Genomic DNA, 17,735 nt, shown 5'->3' with positions numbered 1-17,735 from the left:
CAGGATGTGGAGGCACCCCCACCCCCGGTGCAGCCTCGGACCCCCTCGCAGGATGTGGGACCTCTGCGGGGGCACTCAGGCCCCCAGGACCAGACCACTCGGATCTGAGGGAAGATCCCGCTCGGAAGCCGGAGAGAGACGGGTGTGGGGAAGCGCCCGCCCAGGGTCGGATGCCTGCGCCTGCCCCGCTGGCGGCACTACCCGGCGCGGGCATCCGCCCCGAGCAGGCTCCGCCGAAGCGAAGCTAGCCCCCGGCGGCGGAGTCCCAAGCTTTGCCAGCCCGGGACCGCTCGCGCCAATCAAGCGACGGCGAGCACGTGACGTCTGGGGGCCAATGGGGAGTTCGCATGGGAACACGCCCCCCCGAGGCCCCGCCCCATAGCGTGATGGCCAGCGCAGGATGTGGGCCCTGCGGGCCGCCATCCGCCCGGCGGCCTGGCTGTCTCGCGTAGTTCTCGGCCGCCGGGCTCCGAGACCCGCGCCGCCGCTGCTGCTGGTCTGCCCCGAGCGCGCATTCGCCGCCTTCGACCCCGGGGACCTCAAGGGGCGAGGGGGCGGAGGACGGGGCCCACCGGCTGATGGCCCGAGAAGCCGAACGGGAGAGGTGGAGGAACCGGAAGATGCCGAGGACGAGGAAGAAGTGGAGGAGGAGCTGCTGAGGAGGGACCCTTTGCTGCCGGTGGGGACCCAGCGCGTGTGCCTGGTTCACCCTGAGGTCAAGTGGGGACCCGGGAAGCCGCAGCTGACCCGAGGTGCGCAGGACCTGCGCCGCGGGCGGGGCCGGGGACTCTGAGAGGCGGGGCTTCCAGGGGGCGGAGCCTCGGGAGAATCGGGCCGGAGCTCGGTGGGGGGGCGTGGCTGTAGGCCCTTGAACTCCAGAGTGGAGACTAGGGGGGCGGGATTTTCGGGACCGACTGGGGGCGGAGACTGGGATGGGCGGGGCTTCCAAGTCCAGAGCTCAGGGCTGGCGCTCTGGGGGCGGAGATTGGGAGGGGCGGGCGTCGGGGGCGGAGACTCGGAGGACTGGGGCTGAGGGGGCGGGGCGCCAAGCGCAGCACGGAAACGCCCCCACCCATCTCCCCAAACCTGCTGGAGGCAGCCCCAGCCCCCTGCTGCCTGGCCCTGTCCCCTCTCTGCCTGCTCCCTGGTTAAGCCCTACTCTTCCCTGCAGCATGTGTTGTGTCCTACCCGTTCTTTCCTGTAAAGAATCTAGCAAAAGTCTAGAGTCAGCGTGCCCCGTCTGTGTGTGTTCGTGTGTGTGTGTGGGACGGATCCTTAAGTACCTTACTGTGCAGCATTTTCATTCATGTAACCACTGAATACTAAAGATTGCGCAAGAAGATGGTCATCGTGCATGCACTTTATACCCGGAACCGCAAACCCTTGTCTGCCTGCCCTCTCGAGGGCAGCTGCCTGGCACCGCCATCGTTCCCCCCAGTCACTCACAGCCAGTTAGCTGGAGGCTCGGGGCACAGCACGCACTCCCGGCAGAGAGCCACCTCCTGGGCCCACGTGCTGCGGGTGGGCGAGATGTGGTTCGAGGGTCTCAGCAGAGCGGTCCTGGATGGCCTGGGAAGACCAGAGCCCACAGCGGGAAGGCGCAGGCACAGAGGTGTGAGGACAGTCTCCAGAGAGGGGCCCTCCAGGGAGCACGGCCTGCGACCCTCGGCAGGATGGGTGGCTGTGGGGAGGTGGGGGCCGCAGAAGGAGGCCCTGTCCCCTTAATACCAGCCACTTTGCATCGCATCCCCATCCCGTCCCTCACAGCCACGAATCTGCTCTCTGTTCCTGTGAATTTTCCTGTTCAAGAACATTCCATCTCAGCGCTATGTTCCTTGTTTTCTCTTTTAAAGCCTTTTAGAGTAGTGTTAGTTGCACAGGAAACTTGAGAAGACAGTACAGAGGGTTCCCCGTACTTCCTGTCCCACCTGGTTAGCCTCGTGTGTTACCAGCATCCCCACCAGAGCAGGACACGTGTTACGATCCAGGAACCTACGTGAACACGGAATCACCCAGAGTCCGCGGTTTACAGTATGATGCACTCTCGGTGTTTCACGCTCTGTAGGTCTGGACCATGTGCGACATCACGGATCCATCGTTACAGGATTCTGCAGAGGGTTTCACTGCCCCTCCTGTTCGTGCTTCACCCCCCCCCTTTCCTGGCAACTGCAGATGTTTTTACTATGTGCCTCGTTCTGCCTTTTCCAGAACATCATAGGATTAGAACCGTCCACTACGCAGCCTTTTCAGACCGGCTCCTGTCACTCAATCACATGCATCTAAGGCTCCTGCGTGAGTTTCTGTGGCCATACAGCTCATTTGTTTCTGGTGGTGCTAAGACCCTATTGTCTGGATGGCCCCCAGTGTATTTATCCGTCCACCTGCGGAGGGACGTCAAGGGTGCTTCCAAGCTGCTGTAAACATCCACGTGCAGCTTTGTGTGGACCCAAGTTTCTGTTCACTTGGGTAAATACCAGGGAGCATTCTGCTGGACCCTCTGGTAAGAGCACATTTGGTTTTATAAGAAAGCACCAAACTGCTTTGCCAGCGGCTTTGCCACTTTGGGTTCCCATCAGCGACGAAGGAGGGTTCTTGCTGCACCCGTGTCACCAGTGTCAGGTGTTGTCCGCGTTCTGCGTCTGGGCCAGCCTCACAGGTGTGCGTGGCTCTCGAGGTAACGTGCATTCATTTCCCCGACCACATATGGTACAGAGCGTCTCTCCCCAGCTTCTGTGGTCAGGTGTGTGTTAGGTCTTCGGCCCAGCTTTTGTTTTTTTACATTTTTATTATGAAATTTTTTAATGTTTATTTCTCAGAGAGCGTGAGCGGGAGAGGTGAAGAGAGAGGGGGCAGAGGGTCCCAAGCCAGCTCCCACTGACAGCCCCGTGCAGAGCTCGATCTCACAAACCGTAAGATTGTGACCTGAGCCGAAGTCAGACCCTCAACCGACCGAGCCACTGAGGTGTCCCGTTTGGCCCAGCTTTTGATCAAGTTCTTTTTTTTAAATTTTTTTTTTAAACGTTTGTTCATCTTTGAGAGACAGAGAGAGACAGAGCATGAGCGGCGAAGGGGCAGAGAGAGAGACACACAGAATCCAAAGCAGGCTCCAGGCTCTGAGCTCTCAGCACAGAGCCCGACGTGGGGCTCGAACTCATGAGCCACGAGATCATACCTGAGCTGAAGTCGGACACTCGACCCACTGAGCCACCCAGGGGCCCCTTAAAATACACTTTTTAATGTTTATTCACTTTTTGAGAGACAGAGACAGAGTGCCAGCAGGGCAAGGGCAGAAGGAGAGGGAGACACAGAATCCGAAGCAGATTCCGGGCTCTGAGCTGTCAGCACAGAGCCCGACGTGGGGCTCGAACTCACGAACCGCGAGATCATGACCTGAGCCAAGGTCGGACGCTCGAACGACTGAGCCCTCAGGCACCCCTCAAGTTCTTCTTTTACTGCTAAGTTTTAAGAGTTCTTCTGGATAACAGCCCTTTCTCAGATGTTTTTTACAAATATTTTCTTCTAGTCTGTGGCTTGACTTCTCAGTTTCTCTACGTCGCTCACAGTCGGAATGTCTTCATCACGACTCTAGTCCTGTCTTCAAGCTTAGAGATTCATTCCTTGGCTTTGCCCGGCCCACTCATAAGCCCATCAGCGGATTCTTCCTTTCCGTTGGAGTGTTTGTGACAGCCAGCATTTCTGTTTGGCTCTTTCTTCAAATTTCCATCTGTCTGCTTACGTTGCCCATCTGTCCTTGCGTGCCGGCTCCTTTATCTGTCAGAGCCCTTAGCATATGACTCATAGTTGTTGTAAGTTCCTGGTCCGATAATTCCATCATTCCTGCCATATTCCATGGCTCTGATGCCACTCTGTGTCTTTACATCACGTTTGTCACCTGTCAGTATACCCTGTAATTTTCTCCTAATGGCCGGATGTGATAGATGGGGTACAAGGAAGTGGTGTCAACTGGTCTTCAGTGGTGTGGTGCTGAGGTGTGAGGCAGGGGAGGGGAGGTGTGAGGCAGGGGAGGGGAGGTGTGGGGCAGGGGCTGGGGAGGTGTGGCACAGGGGTGGGGAGGTGTGGCACAGGGGTAGGGAGGGGTGGGGGAGGGGAGGGGTGGGGCAGGGGTGGGCAAGGGAGGGGAGGAGTGGGGCAGGGGTGGGAGGTATGGGGCGGGGAGGAGAGGTGTGGGGCAGAGGAGGTGAGGTGTGGGGCAGGGGTGAGCAGGGGTGGGGAGGTATGGGGCAGGGGTGGGAAGGGGAGGGGAGGGGAGGTGTGGAGGGGAGGGGTGCTGAGATGTGGGTCAGGGGAGGGGAGGTGTGGGGTGGGGGCTGAGGAGGTGTGGGGTGCGAGAGGGGACGTGTGGGGCAGGGGTGGGCAAGGGAGTGGAGGTGTGGGGCAGGGGTGGGGAGGGGAGGGGCGGGGCAGAGGAGGTGAGGTGCCGGGCAGGGGTGAGCAGGGGTGGGGACGTGTGGGGCAGGAGAGGGGAGATGTGGGGCAGGGGTGGGGAGGTGTGGGGCAGGGGTGGGGAGGGGAGGGGTGGTGGAGAGGGGAGGGGTGCTGAGATGTGGGTCAGGGGAGGGAAGGTGTGGGGTGGGGGCTGAGGAGGTGTGGAGTGGGAGAGGGGAGGTATGTGGCAGGGCTGGGCAAGGGAGGGAAGGTGTGGGGCAGGGGTGGGGAGGTATGGAGAGTGGAGGTGTAGGGGAGGGGAAGTGTGGGGAGGGGGTGGTGAGGTATGGGGAGGGGAGGTGTGGGGAGGGGGGTGGCGAGGTGTGGGGAGGGGAGGTATGGGGCAGGGTAGGGAGGTGTGGGGCGGGGAGGGGAGGTGTGGGGCAGGGATGGGGAGGTGAGGGGTGGGGGAAGCCTCCGTAGTCCTAGGAGCAGTGTCCAGTTGTGAGTGAGCCCGTGCATGTGAACTGTGAATACACAAGTGTCCTCAGGTTTCATCCCCACCTGGTGGTTCCCCGAGCATTAGCGTCGGGGGTCCCACGTGGCACTTCGACCAGACCCCCAGGCCGGTGGCTGTGGGAGTGGCCGCAGGAGCAGGACCACCAGGGGGGTTGTGGGAAGCTGCACGGTGATCCATGGTTGAGTGGGGACGTGGCCCCCCACGGAGGTCCGGAAAGACCGCGTCTGTGGGGCTTGCCGATGCCCCACGCGTGACGGTTAAGGAGTCGAATCGGGGGACCCCACCCAGAGGGGCGAGGTGAGGAGGACCAGCGAGGTCCCTCAGGGGAACCTGAGGACACTGTGCTCCAAGGCGGCCACCGGGAGAGGACAGACCGCACTGGGGCACAGCGGGCGCTTAGTACAAGTGTCACAGGGGTGGGACCCAGCATGCTGGCCTCCGTGTCACAGAGCCCTGAGCCCCCCTCGGCCCTGTGGGCAGCAGTCAGGACTCCAAGCCCCAGGACCCACCGGCACCAGCGCCCCACTCCCTGCCTACGCGGGGGCTCACAGCCCACCCTGCAGGCAATGAATGTAGCCAGTTCCTGGGCTCCGTCACGAGACCCGCTGTCCACTGGGTCACGACAGACCGCGGGGGCCTCACCGAGCACACGCCCCGTTATCTGCCCAGCCCCCGGCGTCCAGCGTGAACGGAGGCTGCAACGGTCTGGGCCTGGAGGCACACAGCTGTGTTTCGGACCAGGTGCCTACCTGGGTGCTGCGTCTGGACCTCTGTGCCGCCGTGCGGGCAGCCATCCGAGCTGGGGAGCACGGGGCCCCGGGGCCGACCTCACAGGGGTGTGTCCCTCACCCTGGCCCTGTGTCTCCCCGAAGCTGACCGGCAGGTGGCGGAGGCGGAATCTCTGGTCCACACGCTGGACCAATGGTCGGTGGTGGAAAGGATGGTGGTGCCCGCCAGAACACCCGACGGGAAGGTCGCGTTCGGCAGAGGGACCTTGCGGCACCTGACAGGTGGGCCCTGCTCCTTGGCTCTCTTCCTCCTGGAGCAGGAACGGTGGGGCTCTCGCCGTCTGGGCCGAGTAGAGGCGTCCTCACGGGAACTTGGATCAGACGTCCAAAACGCCTCCGTGCCCCGATCGCAACCTGAACTGTGCCCAGTGGGGCCGTCGGGGCAATTCAGAGTCCGGTGGAAACCGGCCCCGGGACCCCAGCCCGGCTCTCCCCGCAGACAGGGTGCTGTGTGTGAACCCTGCCTTCCAGGGACCCCCGGGGGTGTCACACTTCAGAGCGGCGAGCCCTGCGGATACGCTGAGGGGGTGCTCACCGCCCGGCTCTGTCACCACAGGTCATGGAGCCATTCAGACCCCGTGGGGTCGTGTCACCTGCGTGTGCAAGACCCACGACCCCCGAAGGGACCCCGGTCCTCCCCTCCCCTGCCTCACACACCCGACTTCCCAAATACGCACTCAGGGAGTCGAGGGGTACCCGGTGACCACAGCCAGCCTGAGCCCAGGGTCGGCCCCACGACAGACCCCATGGAGCCCTGACGTCCGACCGAACCTTCTCTTTTCCTCAGAGAAAATCCGAGCGTTGCCAGAAATCACCGCGGTCTTTCTGAATGTGGAGAGGATGGCCCCGCCCACCAAGGTACGCGGGAGTCTCGGGGCGCTTCCCATGCTCCGGGCCGAGGGAGTCGGGTCAGATGGAGGAGGCCCCGGGATCAATCGCCGACGCCATCTCGGCGGCCCCCTTCACCTGAGACACCGCTGCAGATGCCCTCACTCCCTCCCTCCGTTTCCAGAAAGAACTGGAGGCCGCCTGGGGCGTGCAGGTGTTTGACCGATTCACCGTTGTTCTTTTCATTTTCCGCTGCAACGCCCGGACGAAGGAGGCCCGGCTGCAGGTGGCGCTGGCTGAGCTCCCCCTTCTCAGGTTCGGGGCACACCCCAGCTCTCGCGGCTCGCGTAGTCGCGTGTCCGACCCGTTGCCTGGGGTGCGGTGAAGACGGAAGGCAGGGCTGGCGTGCCCTCCCAGACGAGGCCTGTCAGGCTCCTGTCCAAGCAGCGAGCCTACCCGGACAGGTCACCCCGCTGTGGGGCCCCCCCTTCCGTGACAGTGAAGATCCAGGCAGGAGGAAAGACCCCCTGCCTCGCTCTCTCCACCCAGAGTTCTCATCTCACCCTCGCGTCTGTGTGCTGTCACCTGGTACGCTCCCCCTAGATGGGCACGGACGTCTCACCCTGTCTACTGAGACGGCCCCTTTCCACGGCAGGTCCCACCTGAGCAGCACCACCCGCCTGGATGGACGGGGAGGAGGCTCACGCTACATCATGGGGTCAGGTAACGTGAGGTCTTGTCACCGCTTGCTCAGAAGGGGGTACGTCACGGCAGCCACCCTTAGGAAGGGGACAGCAGCGCTGAAAGATCCCAGTGGGGCTGCATGTGACCTCGTGCATGGTCCCATTCACACAAACTAGGATATCTACGTGGTCTGCTGGGGTGGCTGCGATGAAGGACCACAAGCCAGAGCCTTAAAACCTCAGGAATCTACTCTGTCAGCTCTGGAGACCAGAAGTCTGAGATCTGGGGGGTGGGGTGGGGGCAGGGCCGCTGAGATCGGGTCAGGGGGGGTGGGCAGGGCCACTGAGATCCAAGTGGGCAGGGCTGTGCTCCCTCCAGAGGCTCCGGGGGAGGGTCCTTCCTGCCTCTTGCAGCTTCTGGGGCTCCAGGCGTCCCTGGGCTCGTGGCTGCGTCCCTCCCACATGGGTCTTCGCATCTTCACACGGCTTCTGCTCTGTCTTCTCTTCTGTTAGGCAGACCTTTGTCTTTGGATTTAGGGCCACGCTGATCCGGGATGACCCCCCAGATCCCTCACCAGTTATATGCGCCCAGACCATATTCCGAAATGAGTTCCCGTTCACAGGTCCCAGGGGTCAGGATGTAGATGTGTCTTTGGGGCACCGCTCAGGTGGCTCTGGATATCATGGGGGCTGTCCTTCTGAGGCTCTCCCTTACTCCCCGATAAAGGGGAGCCCAGGTGACCTCAGAGGGCAGCAGTCCGGAGGCGAGGCCACCCTCCGCTGGGTGGAGCCGTCGGTCAGACAGGAAGGTGCTGGGGCAGTATAGAAGAGCAGACCGGCGGGGCGGGGGGCGGGTCCCAGCGGCCGAATGCCTGTCCGCAACGCACACAGGGACCCGCGTGGCTCACTGTGCTCTCACGTCTTTGTGAGTGTGCTCAGCGACTCGCCGTGTTGGGTGTCTGTAGGAGAATCGCTCGTGCAGGTGCAACGGCGCCTGCTGAAGGACAAGGAGCTGAAGATTCGGAAGGCCCTGGACAGACTTCGGGACAAAAGGCGTCTCCTGGGCAGGCAGCGCAGACGGCGGGAGTTTCCTGTGGTCTCCGTGGTGGGATACACAAACTGCGGTGAGAGAGGTTCTGGGGGCTCCGGGGGGGTCCACCGTCCCCCCACCACCCTGCTAGTGCATTTGGGGAGAGACCGCTCGCCAGCGCAACAAGGCCCTGGGATTCAGAGGGCCGACGGATGATGAGAACAGGTGGACAGCGTGGCTCATGTCCCCGGGGCATGTGCAGGGCCCACGGCGGGTGCCCCGTCAGGTCAGCAGCGTGGTCATCGAGTGCTGGACAGCGGACTGCACTCCCCTCTCTTACAGGTGTTTTGAGACTCAGAGAGAGACAGAAGGGTGACGGTGTTAAGACCATTCATGGTGGGCAGGCCCCTAGAAGCATAAAAGCGGTTCAGACTGTGCGCACTAGGACCTCACCACAGGGCTCGTGGTTTAGCTTAACGTGTGCGCTCAGCGCGATCGTCTGCAGGACACGGAACCTCGGGTCTCCTTCGTCCCGAAGCCCCTGAGCTCACGGCTGTGCTCGGTAAAGGGAGACGACGGCAGGTGCGACTTCCTCACCGTCGGGGTCCGGTCCGCCAGCGGGTGCCGGGCTGCGCGAGGTCCACTCCCCTGCCAGCGTGAGGTCCCCACCAGCCTCACGCCACTGGCTCCCTGTCCTCAAGGAGGGAGGGAACTTCCCACAAAGCCTGGAACAGAAAGTGCGGGGGCACCGCAGCTGCAGAGAATCCCGCTTGGGTAGATACAGGCTCTCACCCTGTGGGAAACGGCGAGTGCGCCCGCACGGCGGCGTCAGCACCGAGCTTCTGGAGCTCCGCCGAGGCTACCGAACTCAGTACTACTAGGTTATGCCCACGGCCCGTGGCTCACCAGCACAGAGGAGTCCGTGCCCCGGGACCTGTGTGGTGAGGGCACCTGTGTGTCCAGGTGGGGCCGCCCTACCGGGTCATCTCCTCATTCACCTGTGGGGCGGGCTGAAGCCAGTGGCCACCAGTAATGTCCACGAGCTGGCGTGGCCCCGAACACGGGGGCCAGGCGCACACACGGGCGCATTCTTGCAGGAAGGCTGAGTGGAGGGGACGTCCTCTGGGGCCATTGCAGACACATACAGCTCCTGCCTGTCTACACCGCCACACTCCATTAACGCTGTCACCCCCATCCACCCCCCCCCCCCACACACACACACCGATTTCACCACCACCCCGTCTACACAGACGCCCAGCCTACGTCACACACACTGTACCCGCCCCACTCCATCATCACTCCGTCTACACCGACATCCGGTCCGCCTTATACGCATACCTCAACTCCACCACCAGCACTCTGTCTACACAGGCACCCAGCCCACCTCACAGACAACACACATGCCCCGTAGGCACCACGGCCCCTGTCTACACCATCACCTTTCCACCACGCAGATACCTACTGCATCTCAGACACGCGGAGAACCTGCCTCGTCTACGTAGATGCCAATCACGTGTCCCCCACACGTGCACAAACGTGACCGCCGAGTCTGTACTATCCTTGTGTGCACGGGTGCCTTCACCCCCTCGGCCGTCACCACCCCGTCCGCACCACCGCCGTCCTGCATACGGGCACTCGTACCCTGGGCCCTGGCCCTCTGGGCCGCAAGCGTGACCGAGAACGGCAGGTTCTCTGACCACACAGGGCGGAGACTAGGAGCTCAGAGACCTCACAACGCATGGCCGCCGCCTCGGCCAGATGCACGTGGGTTCGACTGCTGCCGAGGTGGGACACGTGTGGTGAGGGGGCCTCTCACACAGCGCGTCCCCTGTGACCCACCTTCCAGGAAAAACCACGCTGATCAAGGCCCTGACGGGTGACGACGCCATCCGGCCCCAGGATCGGCTGTTTGCGACACTGGACGTCACAGCCCACGTGGGGTGGCTGCCCTCCCGCGTGGCCGTCATCTACATGGACACCGTCGGCTTCCTCTCCCAGCTGCCCCACAGCCTGATCGAGTCCTTCTCCGCCACCCTGGAAGACGTGGCTCATTCAGTGAGTGTGGGATGATCCCAGGGGCCAAATTACCTAAAACAGCTGTGTAACCTGGGGCCCGGTCCCCTCACATGACACAGCCTTGGGGACCGGGTCCCCTCACACGTGACACAACATAGGGATCTGGTACCTTCACACACGACATAACCCTGGGTAGCAGGTCCCCTCATACATGACACAACTTGGGGGCAGGATTCCCTCTTGCACAATACAAAGTGGGGGCGAAATCCCTCAAATGTGACACAGCTTGGGGGCCAGATCCACTCACGTGTGACACCACCTTGGGACCGGGTCCCCTCACACACGACACAGCCTTGGGGACCGGGTCCCCTCACACGACACAGCGTGGGGCCCGGGTCGCCTCACACACGACACAACCCGGGGGCCGGGTCGCCTCACACACGACACAGCCTTGGGGACCGGGTCCCCTCACACACGACACAGCATGGGGGCCGGGTTCCCTCACACACGACACAGTGTGGGGACCGGGTCCCCTCACACACAACACAGCGTGGGGACCGGGTTCCCTCACACACGACACAGCGTGGGGCCCGGGTCGCCTCACACACGACACAACCCGGGGGCCGGGTCGCCTCACACACGACACAACCCGGGGGCCGGGTCGCCTCACACACGACACAGCGTGGGGGCCAGGTCCCCTCACACACGACACAGCCTTGGGGACCGGGTCCCCTCACACACGACACAGCGTGGGGCCCGGGTCGCCTCACACACGACACAACCCGGGGGCCGGGTCGCCTCACACACGACACAACCCGGGGGCCGGGTCCCCTCACACACGACACAGCCTTGGGGACCGGGTCCCCTCACACACGACACAGCCTTGGGGACCGGGTCCCCTCACACACGACACAGCATGGGGGCCGGGTTCCCTCACACACCACACAGCCTTGGGGACCAGGTCCCCTCACACACCACACAGCGTGGGGGCTGGGTCTCCTCACACACGACACAGCCTTGGGGACCGGGTTCCCTCACACACGACACAGCGTGGGGCCCGGGTCCCCTCACACACGACACAACCCGGGGGCCGGGTCCCCTCACACACGACACAGCATGGGGGCCGGGTCGCCTCACACACGACACAGCGTGGGGGCCAGGTCCCCTCACACACGACACAGCCTTGGGGACTGGGTCCCCTCACACACAACACAGCATGGGGGCCAGGTCCCCTCACACACGACACAGCGTGGGGCCCGGGTCGCCTCACACACGACACAACCCGGGGGCCGGGTCCCCTTACAACACAACCCGGGGACCGGGTCCCCTCACACGACACAACCTGGGGGCCAGGTCTCCGGACACACACCCCCTCAGGAAGGTGGCGCCTAAGCCACCCTGAGACTGAGCCCTGTCGGGTGACCCCTTTGAAGACAAATTCACAGAAGGAGGTGGAACCGCTGTCCAGGGCGACCAGGCACCTGCCCCTCAGCCCTCAGGTCACCTGTGTGCACAGCTGTGGCCGCGGGGACTCAGGGCACGCTCTCTGTGGTCTTGCCCCCAAACCCCGAACCGTGGTGTAAACAGGAGAATGAACCAGGCCGACCTCAGCTACAGGGCGTCCCACAAAATGCCCACGCGGTGTTCAACGTGGTCGGGGCTCAGAGGGGCCAAGGACAGGTGACCAGCAATGTGACAAGTGTCCTGGGTGGTGTCCAGGACAGAAAAGGAGAGGCCACTGACTCGGGACAGAGCCTGAAGGGTCGTCACAAGTGCGCCCCGGGGTCACCCCCGCCTTGTGGCACACGCCATGACTAACGTTGGCTGCGGCAGCAAGGTGAGGGCCACGTGCCCCCTCTGCCATATTTCCAGAAAATCTGGAACGTTTCTGAAGTAAAACATTTTTTTTTTTTTTAATTTTAAGCGCATCTAAAACCCGGAAGTGAACATTCTGGAATGTGGGCGGTGCCTGTTCCCAGGGGCAGAATTACAGGCAGCTCTTTCTTCTTGCTGCATTTTCCAAATTCTTTTTCATATATCTTGGGAGAGAGGGAGGGAGAGGATCCCAAGCGGGCTCCAGGCTGTGGGCCCGAGCCCGAGGTGGGGCTTGAACCCACCAACCGTGAGGTCATGACCCCAGCCGAAAGCGCAGCACCAGTCAGATGCCCGCGTTTTCCCAATTGTGCATCGGTCACCTACCTGTAAAGACACTTAAACGTAGGAAGAGGCGTCCTTTAAAATTTGGAGTCATGCGGACTCAGGGTTCCGCGGATGATGAACAAGGCACCCGGTGGGGTTCGGGGGGCCTACCTGAGCCCGAAGGTGCGTGCCTGCTGCCTTTGGTGCGGGAGCCGCCCAGGGCCCCCGGCCACGTGGAGGGCGGCGGCCTGGCCGGGGCTGGACCCCCGAGCAGGGGGCACTGGGTGGGCCCCAGGCCAGCTCTGGTCTTGGGGAGCCTCCCACCGCGACCGGGGCAGCGGACCGCCAGGGGGCCGGGCCGGCTCCCGCTCCCACCCCACCGTGCGGTGCCCGTGAGAGCCCCCGGCCGGCGCGGGTCCTCCGGTGTGCCCCCCGGAACCCCGTCCCCAGCACGGGGCCCGTCTGCTCCCCAGGATCTGGTCGTGCACGTGAGAGACGTGAGCCACCCCGAGACGGAGCTGCAGAAAGCCACCGTCCTGGCCGCCCTGCGGGGCCTGCGCCTGCCCGCCCCGCTGCTGGACTCCGTGCTGGAAGTTCATAACAAGGTCGACCTGGTGCCCGGGTGAGTGGACCCCGGCCTGCCCCCCTCCCCCCGGACCTCATTCCCGCACGTACTGGTGACGCGGCCCCGGTGACCTGTGGCCGCCCCTCGCCGCCTGCCCCACAGCTTTCCGCGGAGCGCCCCCTGCTGGTCCCGGGAGGGAAAGGGGCGGTCCCAGCGCCCCTGTCCCGGAAGTGTCACCGCAGCCGTGTTCTGGGGTTGCATGTTCTGAACCCCTTACCCCCACCCCCCCCCCCCCCCCCGTGTCACCGCAGCCTTATGGTTTTCTCCGTCCCTGTGTCCCTGTCCAGCGGGGCCGCGTCCTCTCCTGGGACCGTCTGACACAGTCACAGTTCAGGCCCCGGGGGGGGGGGGTGCTTCTTGGGGACCCCCGCTCGGTGTTCCCCGGGCTGAGTGGGGTCTGCCCGCCGCCCCGACGCAGGTACAGCCCGGCAGGATCCCAGGCCGTGGCCGTGTCCGCCCTCCTGGGACACGGGCTCCCGGAGCTGAGGGCCCGGCTGGAGGACGCCGTCCTGAGAGCCACAGGGAGACAGGTCCTCACGCTCCGAGTCCGGCTGGCGGGGGCACAGCTGAGGTGCGTGGGGCTGGCCAAGCAGGTGTAGGAAAGGCCGGGCAGAGCACCAGCACGCGGGGCAGGTGCGGGGTGTCTGACGTGCCTGCAGCGAATCTGGGTTAATGACTTGGCCTGCGGGGCAAGCGGCCTCCTTGAGCTGACAGGCATGCGGCTGGGCGGGGGACTTCGTTGCCGGTAGGTCCCCCACCAGTGACAGCAAGGCGGTGTGCGGTTGGGGGACAGGGCTCTGCGGGGACGGGACTCTTGGGGGACAGGGGACGGGGCTCCAGGGGTAGCGTTCTGTGGGACGGCGCTCTGCCTGGGACCAGTTCCTGGGAACATAGCCCTTTGGGGTCCTCGCCCGCCTCAGAGAACGTGTCCCTTGCTCACTTCCTCAGCTGGCTGCACCAGGAGGCGACCGTGCAGGACGTGGACGTGATCCCCGAGGCCGGGGCGGCCGACGTCAGGGTCGTCATCAGCAGCTCTGCCTACAGCAAGTTCCGGAAGCTCTTCCCGGAGTCAGCCAGCCAGTGAGGGAGCAGAGGCTGTGTGGCCTCAGCACCGCTGCGGGGCGTCCTGCCCGCCCCCTCAGGAGCCTTGCTCCCTGCTGGGCCCAAAAGGCTGGTGGCCGCCCCCCTGCGGCCAGAAGTCAAAGGTCAGGTCTCAGGGTGACTCCGCGGGGACGTGCTTGTGACCTGAGCATGGGTTGCCTTCCACGCTGTTCCAGCTACAGGATATTAAAAGCTCTGCTCTTGTGTCTGTAAACCAGCCTTGCTGAGTCTTCCGAGGGCCGGCTGCCAAGCACACGGTCCTGCCAGTGTGGCGGGGGTGGGAGGAGCCACTTGGGGCTTCCCGGGTGCTGGTCCCCATAAACTCAGGGCTGCCAGACCTCCCTGTTCCCCACCGCAGTGTCCCGGCAATGAGGACTGTCTCCCGATGACCCTGAGGCCTCTGCGGGCACACACAGGTCAAGGAGAAACAAGGGGACGGGGCAGAGGTGTGGACAGAGCAGCCCAGCCCAGCCTGAAGCCAGGAGACTGGCCAACCCCGAAGAGACCGCAGTGGGCAGGGGAGTGTGCTGCGCGGGCCGCCCCCAGCCCCCAAGGTCCCGCCCGGTCTGCCCGCCCCCCGTGTGTGTGCCCACTCTTCCCTGAGGCCCCGCAGCCTGGCTCTCTGCCTGGGACCCACACCAGGGACGCCCCCTTCCAGCCCCCGACTCTGTTCTCACCACTGCAGCACCTCCCCGTGCAGGAGACACAAGGAGGGGGTGCGGGTGGGTCAGACCTCTGGTCCCTCACTCTCCTCCTCACAGCCACCCACCCCAGTGTCCACACCCCAGTGTCCCAGAGGCCCCACCCCAAGGCCCAGAGCCACAGCGTCCTGACGCCCAACTGCGTGCTTACAAGCACGATGAGGAGGTGGCTGGCACTCAGGGGGGCCTGTGAGAGAGGGTTGGGGGGGGTGGCTCGGGGGCCTGCATGGGGGGGTTGGGGGAGGGGCTCGGGGGCCCAGGAGGGAAGATCAGGGACATGGCGGGGAGGGACCCCGGACAGAGGGCGTCGGTCTTCCCACCGAGGGGACCAGGTACAAGACCGCCTCCCCTGCCCCACGAGCACCCAGGCTTCTCTAGGACCCCTCTGTCCACGGATGGGCCTCTCCCCTCCCAAGGCCCGGTCCACTGTGCCGCGAGCAGCCGGGCCCTGAGAACACGCCCATGTGCTGGGAGGCAGGCAGTCACCCCAAGAAGGAGGCCCGGGCACGGCCGACCCCCGAGGTGCCCACACCCCAATTCTGACAGGGGAAGGGCCAAGTACAGGTTTGAGTGACCCAGAGACACCGTCACCTGATGGTACTTCACTCCGCCGACGTTTATTCAGCAGCCACAGGGCAGTGCACACACCCGAACCACACGGCCTCCTTTCCCGTGGGCTCGTGGTCCACACACGCAGCCACCACAGCACCTGCCAGGCACATCCTTCTGACAGAGTGCATCCCTCAAATACACAAGGCTCAGACACTCATCTTTGGGTATGGGTGGGGGACGGCTCCGTGGCTCAGTCACGTATCCGACTTCGGCTCAGGTCATGATCTCACGACTTGTGGGTTCGAGCCCCAGGTCAGCTCTGCTGACAGCTCGGAGCCTGGAGCCTGCTTTGGATAAATAAGCATTTTTATTTTTTATTTATTTTTAATTTTTTTTTTAACGTTTATTTATTTTTGAGACAGAGATAGAGCATGAATTGGGGAGGGTCAGAGAGAGAGGGAGACACAGAATCTGAAACAGGCTCCAGGCTCTAAGCTGTCAGCACAGAGCCCGATGCGGGGCTCGAACCCACGAACTGCGAGATCGTGACCTGAGCTGAAGTCAGATGCTTAACGGACTGAGCCACCCAGGCGCCCCTTTTGTTTGTTATTTATAGAGACCCACCAGCTTTCTTTGGGTTTTATTTTCTATTTACTTTCAGCCTTCTTTCTTTCTTTCTCTCTCTCTTTCTTTTTTCTTTCTTTCTCTCTCTCTTTCTTTTCTCTCTCTCTCTCTCTCTTTCTTCATTTCTTTCTGGGAGAGAGAGAGGGAGAGAGAGAGAGGGAGAACACAAGCCAGGGAGGGGGCAGAGAGAGAATCTCAAGCAGGGTCCACTCTCCGTGCAGAGACCAACACAAGGTCAGTCCCACAATCCTGGGATCATGACCTGAGCCAAAATCAAAAGTCTGATGCTTAACTGAGCCACCCAGGAGCCCCAAAATAACATCTTAAAAAAAAAAAATAAAGTACGAGGGGCGCCTGGGTGGCTTAGTCTGTTGAGCGTCCGACTTCGGCTCAGGTCATGATCTCATGGTTCCTGAGTTGGAGCCCCTCATCAGGTTCTGTGCTGACAGCTCTCGGAGCCTGGAGCCTGCTTGGGATTCTGTGTCTCCCTCTCTCTCTGCCTCTCCCCCACTCACGCTCTCTCTCTCTCTCAAAAATAAATGTAAAGAAAAAAAATTTTTTAAAGACTGTAGAACAAAATAAATAAAATAAAAAATAACAAAATGAAGTAAAATAAAATTAAATGAAGTTAAATTAAATTAAATTAAAATTAAATAGGGACGCCTGGGTGGCTCAGTCGGTTAAGCAGCTGACTTTGGCTGGGGTCATGATCTCACGGTTCGTGGGTTCAAGCTCCACATCGGGCTCTGTGCTGACAGCTTGGAGCCTGGAGCCTGCTTTGGATTCTGTGTCTCCCTCTCTCTCTGCCTCTCCCCCGCTCACGCGTGCTCTCTCTCTCTCTCTCAAAAATAAATAAATGTAAAGAAAAATTTTTTTAAAAAGACTGTAGAACAAAATAAATAAAATAAAAAAATAACAAAATGAAGTAAAATAAAATTAAATGAAGTTAAATTAAATTAAATTAAAATTAAATAGGGATGCCTGGGTGGCTCAGTCGGTTAAGCAGCTGACTTTGGCTGGGGTCATGATCTCACGGTTCATGGGTTCGAGCCCCACGTCGGGCTCTGTGCTGACAGCTCGGAGCCTGGAGCCTGCTTCGGATTCTGTCTCCCTCTCTCTCTGCGTCTCCCCTGCTCACGCTCTGTCTCTCTCTCTCTGTCTGTCTCTCAAAAATAAATAAATGTAAAGAAACAAATTTTTTAAAAGACTGTAGAACAAAATAAATAAAATAAAAAATAACAAAATGAAGTAAAATAAAATTAAATGAAGTTAAATTAAATTAAATTAAAAGTAAATAGGGACGCCTGGGTGGCTCAGTCGGTTAAGCAGCTGACTTTGGCTGGGGTCATGATCTCACGGTTCATGGGTTCGAGCCCCACGTCGGGCTCTGTACTGACAGCTCGGAGCCTGGAGCCTGCTTCAGATTCTGTGTCTCCCCCCCGCCTCTCTCTGCCCCTCCTCTGCTCACACTATGTCTTCTCTCTCTCAAAAATAAATAAACATTAAAAAAAAATGAAAAAAGCACAGAACCTTTGCTTCATGTCCACATGAAGAGACTTAAAATACCAGAAAACTGAAAGGTTTGACCCAGGATTTTTAAGTTATAAAGCAACAATAAAGTGCGGCCCAGCGAGGCAGGTGAAGAAACCTCCCCGTGACCCGGGAACCTGCTCCTTCAACACTGGGCCCTCCACACCGTGTTGCCCAGATGTGTCCGTCACTTGAATGACAGAAACAGAAAT

General features: G+C 61.5%; 1 protein-coding gene across 1 annotated transcript; it reads left to right on the top strand.

The window, feature by feature from the left end:
- Positions 1–374: 374 nt before the first annotated feature.
- On the top strand, positions 375–14,330 carry GTPBP6 (GTP binding protein 6 (putative)). Its single transcript, XM_027052886.2, has 10 exons — positions 375–752; positions 5,779–5,916; positions 6,482–6,552; positions 6,707–6,837; positions 7,178–7,245; positions 8,171–8,329; positions 10,082–10,290; positions 12,864–13,012; positions 13,434–13,586; positions 13,964–14,330. Exons 1-10 carry the CDS (start codon positions 401–403, stop codon positions 14,097–14,099), a joined length of 1,566 nt encoding a protein of 521 aa, XP_026908687.1. The 5' UTR covers positions 375–400; the 3' UTR covers positions 14,100–14,330.
- Positions 14,331–17,735: the final 3,405 nt, after the last annotated feature.

The sequence above is a fragment of the Acinonyx jubatus genome, chromosome X, assembly GCF_027475565.1.
Source record: "Acinonyx jubatus isolate Ajub_Pintada_27869175 chromosome X, VMU_Ajub_asm_v1.0, whole genome shotgun sequence".
Lineage (NCBI taxonomy): Eukaryota > Metazoa > Chordata > Mammalia > Carnivora > Felidae > Acinonyx > Acinonyx jubatus.
This window is presented reverse-complemented; position numbering and strand designations above follow the sequence as displayed.